General features: G+C 49.8%; 1 protein-coding gene across 4 annotated transcripts in view; it reads right to left on the reverse strand.

The window, feature by feature from the left end:
- Positions 1-5,411: 5,411 nt before the first annotated feature.
- BCL11A (BCL11 transcription factor A) overlaps positions 5,412-15,231 on the reverse strand; it is a 54,980-nt gene continuing 45,160 nt past the window's right edge. The window contains exons 3-4 of one of the 4 annotated variants that reach the window (XM_065739423.1): positions 13,081-13,223; positions 5,412-5,933 (exon numbers count right to left, since the gene is read on the reverse strand). In XM_065739423.1, coding sequence (XP_065595495.1) covers positions 5,832-5,933; positions 13,081-13,223 — 245 coding nt within the window. In that variant the 3' untranslated portion in view covers positions 5,412-5,831. Of the gene's footprint in view, positions 5,934-10,842; positions 13,224-15,231 lie in introns of those variants that run through there. The other 3 variants (XM_065739425.1, XM_065739424.1, XM_065739422.1) reach the window with 3 other exon arrangements.

The raw sequence follows: 15,231 nt of genomic DNA on the forward strand, positions 1-15,231 counted from the left end.
GGTAGGGGGAAGCAGCACTAGGCCTTGGGAGGGATTCCCTCACCCCTCTGTCTCCCGGTGCTGCAGCACACTGGAGTCTCCCCTGGTCCTTTGCAATGCTGCAGATCTGCTTTCCTAGTGTATGGGGAATGAGCACACAGCACCTTGACCGAATGTTCTCTCCCCTAACAAAAACACGCAATATGCACATGGCTCACTGGAGTTTAAAGGATCCGGAGCCTGAGATGCTGAAGGTTTTCATTGGCAGCATTTGGAGAGAGGAATGCACAGGAGGCGTTTGCTGTGCAGAAAGCCCGGGATGGGAAGGAGCACGGAGCACACAGGCAGAGGGCAGCGTGCCAAGGGAAAGTTATTTTTTTCCATTGGGCTCTCACAAGTGCTGAAATATTCTCTAAGACTAAATCTCCCCCACTTTCACTTAAACATTTGGAGGTGCAGTCCTCTGCTGCTGTGCTGTGTAGGCTCGGAGGGGCCTGGCCACCCTTGATGGCTATGGGGCAGGAGCTGGGTGCCAGAGCAGCAGAATAATAACGTCGCTGCAGCTTCGCTGCTACACTAGGAGAGGATGCAGACACAAGGTTGAGGGCCGCATGCCTGCACAGCAACCTAGCAAGAGCTAACATATACAGCTGGCAATTGCCTCATTTCCATCAAGCAGGAAAGAAATGCTGTGAAAAACAGATCCCCTGCCTCAAACTCCCCATAAAGCAGCACAGGAAGTGCAGGACGTGCAGAGTTTCCCCTGCAGTCTCAACAGAGGATTGATGGTTGATGAGAGTACTTATGTTCCCCACTGGTCACACTGTGATACCCAGGGAGGTGGAGATGTCAAAGGTAACGACCTCTCAGGGACGGGGAGCAGCAGAGGAAGAGGTGTTAGTGGGACTCCAGCAACTCCCATGTGCACCACTGCAGCCTGAGCTCAGCCTGCTCATCTTCAGGGTGACAGCAGAGCAGGGGAGCTTGACACTGCCCGTAGGGGAAAAAGGAAATGTCAAAAATAGGCCTTGTGAAGGGCACCTTGAGAGCACTCATTGAGCCTTGACCAATCCACCAGAATCCTGGCTGGCAGCACCCGCTTGTCCCAGCTGTTTGCTGGCCCAAACCCGCCGCACTGGACAGGAACAGACGGAAGCTGAACAATATGACAAGAAGTGCCCAGTGCGTCACCATTACAGGCAGAGCCTGCCACTCATCCATAACTCATCCTGCAAGGGCCAGGCCTTGTCACGGATTGCTGGTCCCCGCCTCACAGAAATGCATTTGTGACTTTCTGCACCATAACTGCACAACACAGAGAGAACATCCTTCCCCATTTCACCGCTACGAAACCGCCACTGCTGCCTGGGGCTGGCATGGGAGCACTTCCCCATGCAGATGGCCACCCCTATGGGCTGTGGTTTGGCAGGGGGAAGCTGGGGCATCTGATAATGCCTGGGCTATGGGCAGGTTCCTGGATGTGGTCAGGGTGAGGGTGTGGGGACATGCTGGGAGCGGCTTGGAGAAGGAGAGTGGTGAGGTACTTCATCAGGCTGCCCAGAGAAGCTGTGGATGTCCCATTCCTGGCGGGGTTCAAGGCCAGGTTGGATGGGGCCCTGGGCGGCCTGATCTACTGCCTAATGGAGTGGTTGGCAACCCTGCGTGCAGCAGGGGGGCAGGAGCTAGATGATCTCTGAAATCCTTTCCAACACAAGCCATTCTATGGTGCTGCCGCAGCCAGAAGTCTTTAATGTTGAAGCAGTTTCTATGGGTGGATGACTGCAGCTTGCCCGTTCCAACAAAATGTTGCGCTTTCTCCACTGCTTTATTTTACACAGAAGCGTCCGATGCCATGTGCCCTGTGGCAAAGCCACCCCATGACACCCCATCAGTGTCTGTGCCTCCAATGTGGCACTGTGCATGGCTCCATAAATACCTGCAGTAGAGCGTGGCACAGTGGGCGCTGGGCAGGGCTCCATCCCCTGCATCCCAGCTTCTTTTTTCATGATAAAGCACACTCCACAAAAGAAAAAAAAAAAAGCCACACATGGGCCAACTTCAGAGGTATTCCCCCTAGGAAAATTAAATACTCAGAATGCTTTTTTAAAGTGAATTAGGCCCCCTAATTTGCATCCTATAATAAGGATGTTATCACGCTTTATGGCTCAGCTCTTTAGTTCCTCGCTCTCAGGGGCTAGATTTTCCCTCATGAGTTCAATATATGTCCCAAATTAATGTGATTTTTAAGACGACCTTCTCCTGTGCTCCCAGCAGCACCTTTAAGAGGCTGGGGCTGTCCTGGCCACAGCAGGTGCCCAACTCTAGCTGGGTCATGGCCAGTCTGCCCCACCCCGCACCATGCCAAGGGTGTCATCTACCACTTACATTTGGCTTAATTATGGAACAATGTTACTGGAATATTAAAGTAGTGTTTAACGCACAGGAGAGAATGAGCTAGTCCAGGAAACGCACAATTTCCCTGAGCCATCAGCCCTTGTCTCCCCTCTCCTGATCCAGCACCACCCTCCTGGCAGCCCCAAGACTGAGGCTGGGACAAAGCAAGGCAGGGGGGGCTGCGGGCAGGGAGGGGCGATGGGTCTGGGGTGGGTGCTGGGCTCGCAAGGTGCCCCAGCATGCTGTGAGGAGTGCTGCTGGTAACCCTGCTCTGCCGTGGTTAGGATCATTCTCATTGCCTCCACACCTTGTTTTATATAGCAGGGCTCTGCTCCAGGTATGCCTTTTGCCCGTCCCTGTAACCGCCGGTGCAGTGGGAAGGTGCCATCACTTGAGTACAGGGAGGCCAGGCAGCAGTTGTGGAAAGGACTGCTGGAAGGTGCACAGCACATCCAGGTACAGTAAGCGTGGTGCTGCTGCTGTGGGCTGGGAAGAGGTAAAAGCATTCACCTTGCACTGAAGGGCGGTGCAAATCTGTCCGCAGAGACGTGCTGGGCCTTGCTCATCTAGGGCCGACAGCCAAACCTGATCCTCCCACCCAGCTGGGACCTGGGCTTGGGGACCTTCAGCTCTGGTGATGGGCTCTGCTGAGCCAGTGGTGGGCTGTGCTGCCCCAGCAGTGGGCTCCTACACTCCTCCCAGCACATCTCAGAGTGCATTCACCTCGCCCAGCACCTCAGCGGCTGAGTGCTGCTGAGGCCACACCAGGACAGGGAAGGTCCAAAGACATGATCACTTTCCTGTGCTGCTTCAATTTAAAGATGCTGTAAAATGTCACAATAACTGGAAAGGCAGTAGCCCTGTTTGTTTTTTTTTTATTAATAGCAAGTATTTATTAGCCTCCTCGATTTACATTACGTTTCTGAAAGCCATCGGTCTGTCACATTCTTCAGCACAGGGCTGAGTTGGTTTTCTTGATCAACACAATATGGAATATAGATCTGAATATTAGAAGCCAAATACAACCTTCATTTTGCATGCACATATCCCACCAACGGGAGGCCCGTAATGAATCCTGTATAGCCCTTAGACACATGCATTGGCAGACATTTGAGGAAGGTGGGAGCTTCTGTACATCGCCACCAGGAACACACAGGGTGACAGCTTCACCACGGGGCCACCATCGGGGCCAGAGCAACCCTGCAGAGCATCGCCCCCATCACCAGGATGTTGGCATCCACACGCCTCTGGGTTCAGGTGGTAACACCGTCGCCCATCTGTGCAGCCTACATGATGTCCCTGTGGCACATGGCACATAGTGGATTCACAGCACACCACCCCTACAACCTGCCCAGGTGCCTGGTGAGGCCGCACTGCATCTGTCCGCCTGGCCATCGGTTTGTTGGGCCATGTTCCTCATGACAGTCCAGGTGAAATTACCCTGGAGCCACTACTCCCACTATCTGAGCTTTATCACCACTAAAGATGCAATAAAAGAGCAGCAAGAAACAAGCCCCTACCAGCTGTATAACCCTATCCAGCGGGATTAAGGAACTAGGGCCATCACTCTGGAGTGGGAGTGTTGAGTGTGGTTTTGGTTTGTTTGTTTGCTTGTTTTTCCCACCATCACTTCATCTTTCCCAAGGAATGATGGATTGTTTGACCCCTGTAGGAGATGAATATGAGAAGGCAGCTCCTGGGGGAGACACGACGGAAGGCAGCAAAGATTTTGTTGACCTGGAAGTGGGATTAGGCACAACACAAATCCAAGTGGTGACCCAGCCACAGCTGCTAGGGGAACTCTGTGGGAGAAGAAGCGGAGAGTGAGAACAGAAGCAAAAGAGGTGCCCCTCTCATCAGGAGGGTGGCTGCAGCACATTGGTCTGTCTCTATGCTGTTGTGGAGGGCCATGCCCACCTGACTGCCGCTTGCCCACTCACTGCTCTGAGCTGCCAGGAGCATGTAAGCCAACCATTCCTTAAATCCAAAATGTGTGCTATCAGGAAAGCAAAATTTGGGTTAGACTTTGCAAGAGACTTGAACTTGGGGTGCATTTCAACATTCAGGAAAATGGGCTTAGAAATCAACACAGCATGGACAAAATGCCCTCAAGTTTGAAAGCGGCCTTTCAAGCAAAAAAATAAAAATAAAAAAAATCAAAGCTAAGTTCTCTAACTCTCTGGCTCATCTCAGCCCACAGTACCAGCCATCAGACTGTGTTCTTCTTCGGACTGTTCTGACTGCTGAACATAAGGAACTCGAACGCACCGCATATGTGTCACATTAAGGCAACACACAAATGCTGTGGGTGCAGAGCTCCCAGCAGCTGCAGGTTAACACAGCTCATAGCTTTCCTTTACCCTCCACACTAAAAAAACTAGAGCAGAACCTAGCATGGAAGAGACAAAGCCACTTGTACCCACAGCAATTTTGCAAGTACTGCCTGGGCCCTGACTCAGACTCCACCAGCTCGGTACCCAAGCAAGCTCCGATCCCCCAACCCACAGCTGCTGTATTCTCCATTCCCACACTGCAGCACAGTCCTGGGGAGCTACAGCCCGTAAGTCCCATCCAAGACAGCACAAAAGCACACACTTATCTTCTGTTCCACAAAGCACTTGGGGACCGACCAGTGAAATCCTTGTCTGGGGGCTACGCTTGGGGCAAGGCACGCAGGAGAGTGGTGGCCCAGGGCAAGGCACAGGGAGCAGTGCGGCCAGGGCAGGGCTGGGCTTCACCCGCACCACATCTGCCCCGGGTCTGTGGGCTCGGCTGGGGGCTGACCGCCAACAGCAACACGACAAAGGAGGCCACAGATCCTGTCGACCCCAAAGCACACTGCTTAACAGCAGGAACGGGATACAGCAGTCGCTATCGGTCCATCACACGTGGGAAGTGGCAGAGAGCACGAGGACGAGCACCAGGGCCAGCTGTGAGCCCTGTGGGGCTTGGCACACCGCTCCTGTGCATGGTGGCAATCGTGGCCACTGCCCCGACTTGGCCACTAATGGCAACGTAAAGAAAGAGCGAACAAAACCTAAAACTCCAACATTTATTATGGTGATTGCCCACCTGCCATGGATCCACAACTGGGTTTTGTTTTATTTGTAATTCATAATATGAGTTGCGCTCTATGGGAAATGGAGACACACGTGGAGTTGGGTCCTCCGCACAGGGCCAATGTGTGGGCAGAGTCCTCTCGTCAGCGCCAAAGCCGCTGAGCAGCCCTCGACCTTGGTAGGCATTTTTGCTCTTTTGTTCTTAGAAAAAGAAAGAAACGAACAAAAACTGAACAAAAGTAGTGTTGTACTGTATTACAAAATATAAATACGACAGTCCTGCAGGCTGGAGGAGCTGGGGGGTGCTGCCGTCGGCGGGACGTCAGGCACTGCGGGTCACAGCAAGCCACAGGATGGGGACGCCTCCAGACGCGTGCACTGCCAGCCGCCGGCCCTGCTTCACCTCCTCTCAAAACTTAAGTGCTCTTGAACTTCCATCCGAAAACTGCCAGGCATCCGGGGCTCCCTGGGCACTGCGCCAGCTGGGGGGGTACACCGCACCTGGAGAGCATGGGGACAGAGGAGAGGACAAGTGTGACGCGGACCAGGATGCAACTCCTGCCCCTATCGTCTTTCCTAATCAATAAGGGGTGAAAAGCCCTCCCCGTGCCACCCCGTCCCGCACCCTTTGCCGGGACCCTCAAGAGTGGCCTCTGCTCTCTGCTCTTGCCACACCAAGCCCACCCGTCTCACCGCTGATCCCACACCTCGCTGACCTCCCCCAGCAGCGGGGGCACGCATCCCTCCATGAGCCCACCTGTCGGGATGCGCCCAGAACACTGCCACCACAGGCCCCACACCACTACGCAGGGCCCCGCTTCCGTGGGGATCACTTCCATCACGCTCAGGAGGTCGGCCACAGCGCTGCCACAGGGCTACGTCCCCCCACCGTGCTGGGGTGGTTGCTCCACACCCAGAGCACATGGCTGCACCTCGCGACGGAAGACCCTCCTTTCGTTCTGTTTGCTCTGAATGCAACCAGTTTCGATCTGACTTGAGGCAGGGTCAGGGGCCAAGCACGCTGCAACCAGACAGGGCCAGTGGAGCCCATCCTAGCACGGGGCAGTGGGTGCTGGTGGCTCCGTGTTGCACTTGTGGGCCCCAGCAGCGAGGCTGCCTGCTGCAGCACGCTCCTGCATAGCACTGTGACCTTCCCACACAGCATCCAAAAACAGCTTTTCAGCATTTATGGGGCAAAATGTCGAAGTGGACACGCGTGAGCTGTAGCAACAGCTGGCATCTCTTTGCTTGCTCCGATCAAACCCTGAAACTCTATTTCATCAGATACCCACAGCCTCCAACTCCAAGCAAAGACATGGGATTGCTTATTCCTGCATTTGTTTCCACGCTTGGAAACGTAATAAATACGAAACATCTGTAGCCTGAATTCCTGATACTGTTTCAGTGCCTCCATTCTATAAATCACTCAATTTAGAGGATATTAAATACTAATGGCAACGGGTCTGTGCCACAGAAACGAGTTCCTCCTCTCCAGAGGATGGGGCGTGAGCAACGCTGCTACCAAACGCTGCACACGGGTCCAGAGATGTAGAAGCTCAGAGGTTCCTGGAGCATGGGCTGTGCTGCGCCTGGGCTCCACACCTCTGGGAAACACTGTGGCTTCAGTTTTGGCATTCAGGCTGCAGCCATGGGGCTGTGCTCCCGGAGAGCGGAGTGCAAACCAAACGCTGCCCCGTACAAGAGCCACTGCCATCAAGGCACGCTTTCCACCCTTCATGTGTTCACTGTGCGGCCCCACCAAGCCTCTGCAGGGGCACCTAACTATTGCCTTCAGGAAAGGCAGCACAGAGAAACCTGCGGCTCCCTCGGGCAGCCCCACTCTGGTCTCCCTGCTTTCTGGCAGGGACTACAATTGAGCTTTTCTCCTTTTTTCCTCAAAAAAAAAGTGGTCATTTTTTCTTTCCATACATAGGTGACACGCAACCTTTCCCTTCTACATCCCAGCTACCCCTCCAGAAGGGCGAAATACAGGCAATGAATGATGCCATCACAAGGAGACGACAGAACAACTGGAAAGCTTCACAGAAACCAAATGGAAAAAGAAAAACAATTAATAAAGAAGAAAATGAAAAGCGTGCGATCCAAAGTTACAGTAGGAACAGCAAGAGACAGAACCACAGAGGTGGGTGCTTGGCCTCGAGGCGCTGTGCACGTGGCACTTGTAGGACACAGCACACGGCACCGTGGGCCTGGAGCCCGGATGTTAAGATCCCACGAACCCACACTGCTGTCCAAAAAGGCCCAGGGGGGGCCACCCTGCATGGCCCGGAGTGGCACGAGGGCCCAGAGCCCACCAGAGCGGCCGAGCCACCTCCTGCTGCTGCGGCCCAGGGCTGCACCTGTGCCAAATGAGGACGCCGAAGCGACAAGTGTGTACTTTAAGGTTTTTTTTTTATTTTTTCAATAAAAGGACAAAATGGGTGTATGAACAGGATAATGCAGACAACTGCCAAAAAAACACAGACAGTGGTTTTGTTTTTTTGTTTTTTTTTTTCCAATAGAACTTAACAAAGACCAGGAACAAATACAATAAAAAGCCAGGTTGTAATGACCTTTGGTCATCCAAAATAAAAATTAAAAAAAAAAAAAAAAAAGAAAAATTAACAAAAATCCCCACCCCCACCCCCCCAAAAAAAAACCCCAAAGAAAAACAAAAGATCAAATTCAGTGCCTCCGTTTTGAACAGAGCACGTACGCAATAATAAATAGTGACTCCCATAGTAAAAGATAAAATTTCAAGTTACGACAAACAGCTTTCATTACAGGAATAGAAAAGGCCAATAACAAAATATTCTGCATTGCCATTTACAAAAAAGTATTGACTCAAGCGGGCTTTCTCTTTAATATGCTTTGCATATGAAATTCTTTCCAATCTAAATATAAAGCACCATTTAGTTTTTGGCAATGAAAAAAACTGCAAAACGGTTTTTTGTGGTTTTTTTTTTTTAGCTTTTTTTTTAAGCTTTTTTTTTTTTTCTTTTACTGCATATGAAGGTAAGATGCTGGAATGTAGGGTGATAGAAGGAGAGGGACATAAAGCACACTACGTAACAAACCAACGTTATCAGCTTGCAGTACTGCATACAGTATGGCAGCAGGAAAAAAAGAACAAAAAGATATGTACAACCCTCTGTGACGGCAGCAGCATGACATTTCAACAGCTTTCCCCCAAGCAGCCATCATATGGCCTCTGATCTGTACAATGTCACGCTTTTTTTTTTTTTTGTCTTTTTGAAACATACAAATAATTTGCACTATATTATCCTGCCAAATTAAAAAAATATACTGTGGCAGCCTGTTTTTTTTTCCACTACCAAAAAAGGTACGTTGATACCTTTTCAGAGAACAAGCAACAGTTAAAAATACAAGCTTCAATATAAATACTATAGTGCCTACACTAGATGAACATTTAATTCAAATACCATTCTAGAAATACAGAAAAAAGAGACCATAAATGTATTTTAGCATAGGAATCAACATGAGTGTGCATTTTCCTATATTTAAGTACTATATAATCTTAAACCTTTCCCCGATGCATGTTTTGTACAACCTGAAGAGCTGTGTATATCAAAGGCATAGAATCTCCACTACCATTTTAAATGAGTAACAAGTCTGGTACACCACCAAGACAATGAACCCTAAAATACAGTTTCCCCCTAAACATAATGAAGTGTTGGTTTCTTTGGGGGTTGGTTTTTTGTTTTTTTTTTTTCCTTTTTAAAAAAATTTCTTAACATTTATATTTAAAAAAGTTTTGTACAAAAAAAAAAACCTCTTCGCACTGTAGGAGCGAAAGCAATCGTTCTGTTATGTGAGTGTAGAGTCTGTATCCATTCACAGCGCTGCAGTGTTGCGTCCAAGGAGATAAGCTCATTACTCAAGTACATGGCTGGCAACGTTTGTTGGGTTGTAATATTTTTTTTTGTATTTTTTTTTAATGTTTATCAATGAGATTGTATTCTGTATTTTTTTTTTTCAGCATTCTTGCAACTTTTCCCTTTAAGTATAGACCTGTAAACTGGGAAAATCGTACAGTGCATTTAATTGTCCTATCTGAGCAGTCTTATTTTTATACTCAACCTCTGTACCTTCGATTAGAGGAAAGATACAGCCATCACAGGCAGAGTCAAGTGCTATCTGAACACCAACGGGGCAGGTGCTAGCGTAGTGAGAACACAACGAATCCTCTTCCATGACAACACAAAGAGCACAAAGAGCATGAAAAAAAGAAAAAAAAAATGAAGTACGACTTTAGGGAGCACAGACATACACTGCTATTCTTTATCTTTTCTCTCTCTCTCTTTTTAATTCTCTGTTACTTCTCCAGAGCGTCACATTATAGGCAAGACTTAATAGTTCATAGTTAATCGCCGTCATATCAATATTAGCTTATTCACCTGCTCTAGTTTATATGGCAAACAGTACCACGTTGTGCTGATAAATCACAATTATTTTTTTCGCTCCTCTATCTGTTACACTCGGTGAAGTATTATTGCCAGTCTTCTTTATTTTTTTACATGGTACGTGAGGTCTTAAAGTTTATAATTCAATTGTCAGCTTGACAACCGAGTGGCTCGGGATTTATTTGTTTTTGCGCCAGAATCAATAAAAGATATTATTAAAAGTAAATATCTTCATAAAACGAATTTCCTTACTTGTGTGTTTAACCACGGTGGAGGGCTCTGCGCATTTCACATTCTATTTAACCATCAGTACGGGGGGGATACAAGAGTGGGGCAGGGAGCTCCTATCTCTTTGCACGCTCCGGGAGCGAGGCAGTCTCTACACCAGCACGAAGGGTCGGGACTGGGAGAGAGCAGGCGGAGGGGGGGCTGCCGCCGTCAGGGCTGGGGCTGGGGCTGGGGCTGGGGCTAGGGCTGGGGCTGCTCCTCCTCATAGGTCCCCACGTCCTCGCTCCTCACGCGGGCTCAGCGCCGAGACGAGCTACGAGTGCAGAGGGAGCAGAAAGGAGTCGTCAGCATCGCTCGCAAGAGATCCAAGGCACTCAGATTTTTTGTGTTTTAAACCAAATGAGAATAGGAATTTACCTCTCGGTTTACCGGTGACGGAGGGCTGGGCTTCAAGTAAAGGCCTGTTCCTAAGCGGTACTCTGTCCAATCGACACGTTTATTCGTTTAAGACAGAAATCTAGCTAACGTGACGCCTCTTCAGTGCTAGCGGTCCTGTCCGCAGAGGGTTACCCAGAGCGCGCATTCCTTCACACGTCACAAAACAAAACTGTACATGATATGTATTACAGGATGTATGCAGCATGGTCGGTTCTGTTTGCTCTTGTTTTTGTTTCATTTCCATTTTCTCTTTTCCTCTTTTTTTTTCCTTTTTTTTTTCCTTTTTTTTTTTCCTTTTTTTTTTTTTTCTTTTTCTCCCCCCCAAACGGAACTGGAAACAGCGACGTGTTTGCTCAGCAACTGATCAGGGACAATCGAAAAAAATAGCCATAACATACCATACATGCTGTCTAATTCGAAATTAAAAAATAAAAAAAACGAAAACGAAAACGAAAACGAAAACATACACAACATGTAAATTATTGCACAAGAGAAAGGCTCAAAGTTTGCGTAAAATGCAATAGTATTGCCCCGATACAGATCATGCATTCAAACGGTGAGAACAAAAAGAAAATAAACAGGTGTGCTGGTGACAAGCACTTTCCAAATTTCCTTAGCTTCCATTAGTTTAATCACAAGGGACTAAAAAACCTCTACAGGGAGCTGGGGCGGGGACGGGGAGTATTAATATACCTCTATTCAGTTTTTATCTCATTATTCAAGACTCGATCACTGTGCCATTTTTTCATGTGTTTCTCCAGGGTACTGTACACGCTAAAAGGCATCTTACAAATCTCGCATTTGTAAACGTCCTTTCCCACCTGACCATGTGTTTTCATGTGCCGGGTGAGCTTGCTACTCTGGGCGCAGGCGTAGTTGCAAAGCTCACACTTATAGGGCCGCTCGCCCGTGTGGCTCCGTCTGTGGACAGTGAGATTACTACAGTTCTTGAAGACTTTCCCACAGTACTCACAAGTGTCGCTGCGTCTGCCCTCTTTTGAGCTGGGCCTGCCAGGGCCCGGGCCACTAATATGCGGGGTGCTCCCTCCACTTCCCGTGCCGCTTCGGCCCGAGATGCCACCATCCAGCTCTCCCGGCGGCGTGGAGAAGCGCAGGCTGCCGTTCTCTGATGAGTGCTCAGAGGAGGAGGCGAAGGGCGATTGTCGGGAGTCACCGAAGCTGAGGAAGGGGTCCTTCAGCTGCCGCGAGGCAGCGTAGCCAGCCAGCCACTGCGAGTAAACGTTTTCGGTGTTGGGCATGGTGGCGGTGGGTAGGTCGAACTCCTTCTCCAGCTTGATGCGTTTGGAGAAGGGGCTCAGGGAGCTGGGACTACCTAGCAGCAGCTTTTTGGACAGGCCACCGGAGGCGGACTCCCCGGGGGAGCAGCCCCGGCCGTTGACCGCCCCATCGTCAATGCGGTCGGACTCACCAGCCACCGAGTCTTCGTCACAAGTGTCCCTGTGTACCTCGGCCTCGGAGAGGTGGCCCCGTTTGTGCTTCTCCCCCAGCACCTGATGGAAGGCCTCGCTGAAGTGCTGCATGGAGCTCAGGACCATACCTTGCATGACGTCCGGCATCGACCGGCTCTCCTCTCCAGCCCGAGAGTTGTTCTCGTGGTGGTGGGCTGCCTCCAGGTTCATCCCAAAGCCATAATCCGGCCTCTCATTCTCGGTCAAGTCCTCCTCCTCTTCCTCCTCCTCTTCCTCCTCCTCCTCCTCCTCTTCCTCTTCCTCCTCGTCTCCATTCTCGGGGATCATGTTGGGATCGTTCTCGCTCTTGAACTTGGCCACCACTGACTTGAGGGCACTGCTGGCACTGCCAACCAGGTCGCTGGTGCCCGGCTCAGGGGAGCTGGCAGTGGAGAGCCCGTCATCCGACTTCACTGTCATGGGTGACGACTTGTGCATGTGCGTCTTCATGTGGCGCTTCAGCTTGCTGGCCTGAGTGCAGGCGTGGTCACACAGGTTGCACTTGTAGGGCTTCTCCCCAGTGTGGCTCCGGCGGTGGACCACCAAGTTGCTCTGGAACTTGAAGGTCTTCCCACAGAACTCGCAGGACTTGGACTTCATTGGTGGCTGGGAGGGAGGAGGAGCGGACTGCAGAGGAGGAAGAGGCGGTGTGGCCAGGAACGGGGGCTTGCTGCCAGGCTGGAAGGGCTGCAGCAGCCTTTGCATAGGGCTGGGCCGGCTCGGGGACAGGGGCGGACTGGAGGTGTTGCCGGCCAGCTCCCGCAGCCGCCGGGAGAAATCCATAGCAGGGGGCTCCATCGCCATGGGGTTCAGTCGCAGCACCCTGTCAAAGGCACTAGGGTGATGGGTGGCCAGAGCCATTTCTTCGGCACCCAGGCGCTCTATGCGATGTGGATCCAAATGGTGCCTCGGGGGAGGGCTAAAGAGGGGCGGCGTGGGTGGGAATCGCCCTTCTCCCAGCCCTGACGCCTCTCTCGAGACCGAGCCGGGTATTCTGAGCAGGTTAAAAGGGTTATTGTCTGCAATGTGAATCCCATGGAGAGGTGGCTGGGAAGGGCACTCTGCACCTAGTCCTGATGGGATACCAACCCGTGGTGTCAGGGGGCTGCCATGCTCGCTTTCTAGGTAGATCCGTAAGCCGTGCGTGTTCTGTGCGTGCTGCAAGAGGAACCAGGCGCTGTTGAAAGGTTGTTTACAAGTCGTGCACGTGTAGCTGCTGGGCTCTTCTTTACCTGCAAAACAACACAACAGCAGTGTAAATGTTTAATCGCCTCCACACCTGAGTGGTCCTTCCGCACAAGGCCACAGCCAGGTACGTAGAGGGGAGCGTGCAGGGCTGGGGGAAGCTCTGTTTCCCTTCCCAGCTCGGAACTGAACTCAGAACCGAGCAGGGAGTGGATCAGGGCCTGGGCCAGGGAGCAGGATGTGGAAAGGGGCAGACAAGCAGTGAGTGGGCTGGAGTGGAGCACTGCAGAGGAGCCGAGGCCGGTGAACAGCACGGCAGCAGGGAGCGCGCGCACTCTGTTCCACGGTCATTTATTTTGGGAGATAACATGGGCATTACAAAGGAGCAACCAGCTAATAAATAACTAAAGAAAAAGCAAGCTAATAATGGCAGAAGAAAGCAGCCCCCGGTGATACGTTGCGAAGCAAGGGAAATTAATAACTTCTTGAGGGCACAAGGGAAGAGCAGTGGGAGACAGGGTGACAATGACCATATTGCTATTAGTCCTGGTAAGTTTCTGCATAAGCGACTTCCATCCCCAAATGCAATTGTTGCTCCATGCTGGTAACTGGCAACTAGAGCTAAGACAAGCCCAAAAAAATAATGTCCAGTCCTGTCTAGCTGTTCTATGGAGTTGCTATTTCAGTGATTAAAAAAAACAACAACAACAACAACACAATGCCCCTGAGATTTGCCAAATACAAGTAACAGAAATACCCCCGGGGTCTTCCCAAGCAAGCTGTGCCCAGGGGACTCCCTGCACCAGCCAAACCACTGCAGGTAAATCTCAGCAGGAGACAACGTGAGAGTTACCCAAATAAGGTTTCACATAACTGCCTGATATGAAGAAATGGGAACTAAAGAGAGGAAAAAAAAATAAGCAGATACGGAAAGAAAACACAGTTTTATCCACAAGCGCCTTGTTTTCCATCTCAGCTGAAGAGAACAGCTTCATCTGGGTGAGCACAATGAGTTGAATGGTGAGATGGTAATATGACAGGCAGGCAGCCTGCAGCACCGGCTGTAGAGACATGCTGCAGTCGCCCGCTTCCTCCATCATTACACATTTGGCCTGACAATCTCAATTGGGTGAGTAAAACACACCTCGGCCATCTCCAGCAGGCGTTTAACACTTTAAGCCACTTTAAAAGCTCTTGGAATAATATTTGACATCTTGTCCTTCAACCACAGCCAGCACTCAAACAAAATGCAGCGCGGTGCTTGCTATGCGCCAGGCATGTGAGTGCAGATAAATACTTAAATCTGTTGAAATTAGAGCAAAATTCAACTGGGTTTTCACATTCACTCTGCTCCTCTGTGAGCTCGGAAAAAAAAAAGAATAAATAATCAAACATGGAAATTTCATCTTGCGGGAGTTCTTACCAATACAAGTTGCACACTGTGGCCATGGTGCACTGACAAAGTAAGGCCACCTCGTTTCTCTATTTTATGTATTAGGACAGAGAAAACAGCATCTTGTCTTATAATGAGGATACAACATACAGTGCTCACTATCACATTTTAGTATTCCCATCAACTAGATATTCCAGATCATAAGGGCAGCTAGTGTAATCATTATGTCAATGAGAAGGGCTGTTACGACTGAGACTAAAGATTACATGGAAAAAGCTGCTTTGAAACTAGTAATTATTACCAGTCCACTAATAGCAAATGATGCATTACAGTTTCACCATATAATCTGTATTTCACTCAGCCCCTGCCAGTACAGCCTTATTATATTACAGTGCTCACAAATTCTAAATTCCTAAACTACAGTCATCAATAAAGGTGTTACTTGCCATAATTTGCAAAATTACTTTGTTCAAAACATCTTCAACCGTTATAAAGACTAGAATTGATTTCCTGCACAGTAAAATTAGGGCTACATTGATTTAGTGGAGTGTAAAATGTAATATTATTCTTCATTTGCTTTCCCGAAAAACAAGTTTTTAATTTGCCGTCCATGTTTGGTAATCAAAACGATCATTTGAATTTAAAATCATGTTTATGTACAA

The sequence above is a fragment of the Cyrtonyx montezumae genome, unplaced genomic scaffold (genome assembly GCF_038088225.1).
Source record: "Cyrtonyx montezumae isolate F1298 unplaced genomic scaffold, pur_monq_1.0 scaffold_24, whole genome shotgun sequence".
Lineage (NCBI taxonomy): Eukaryota > Metazoa > Chordata > Aves > Galliformes > Odontophoridae > Cyrtonyx > Cyrtonyx montezumae.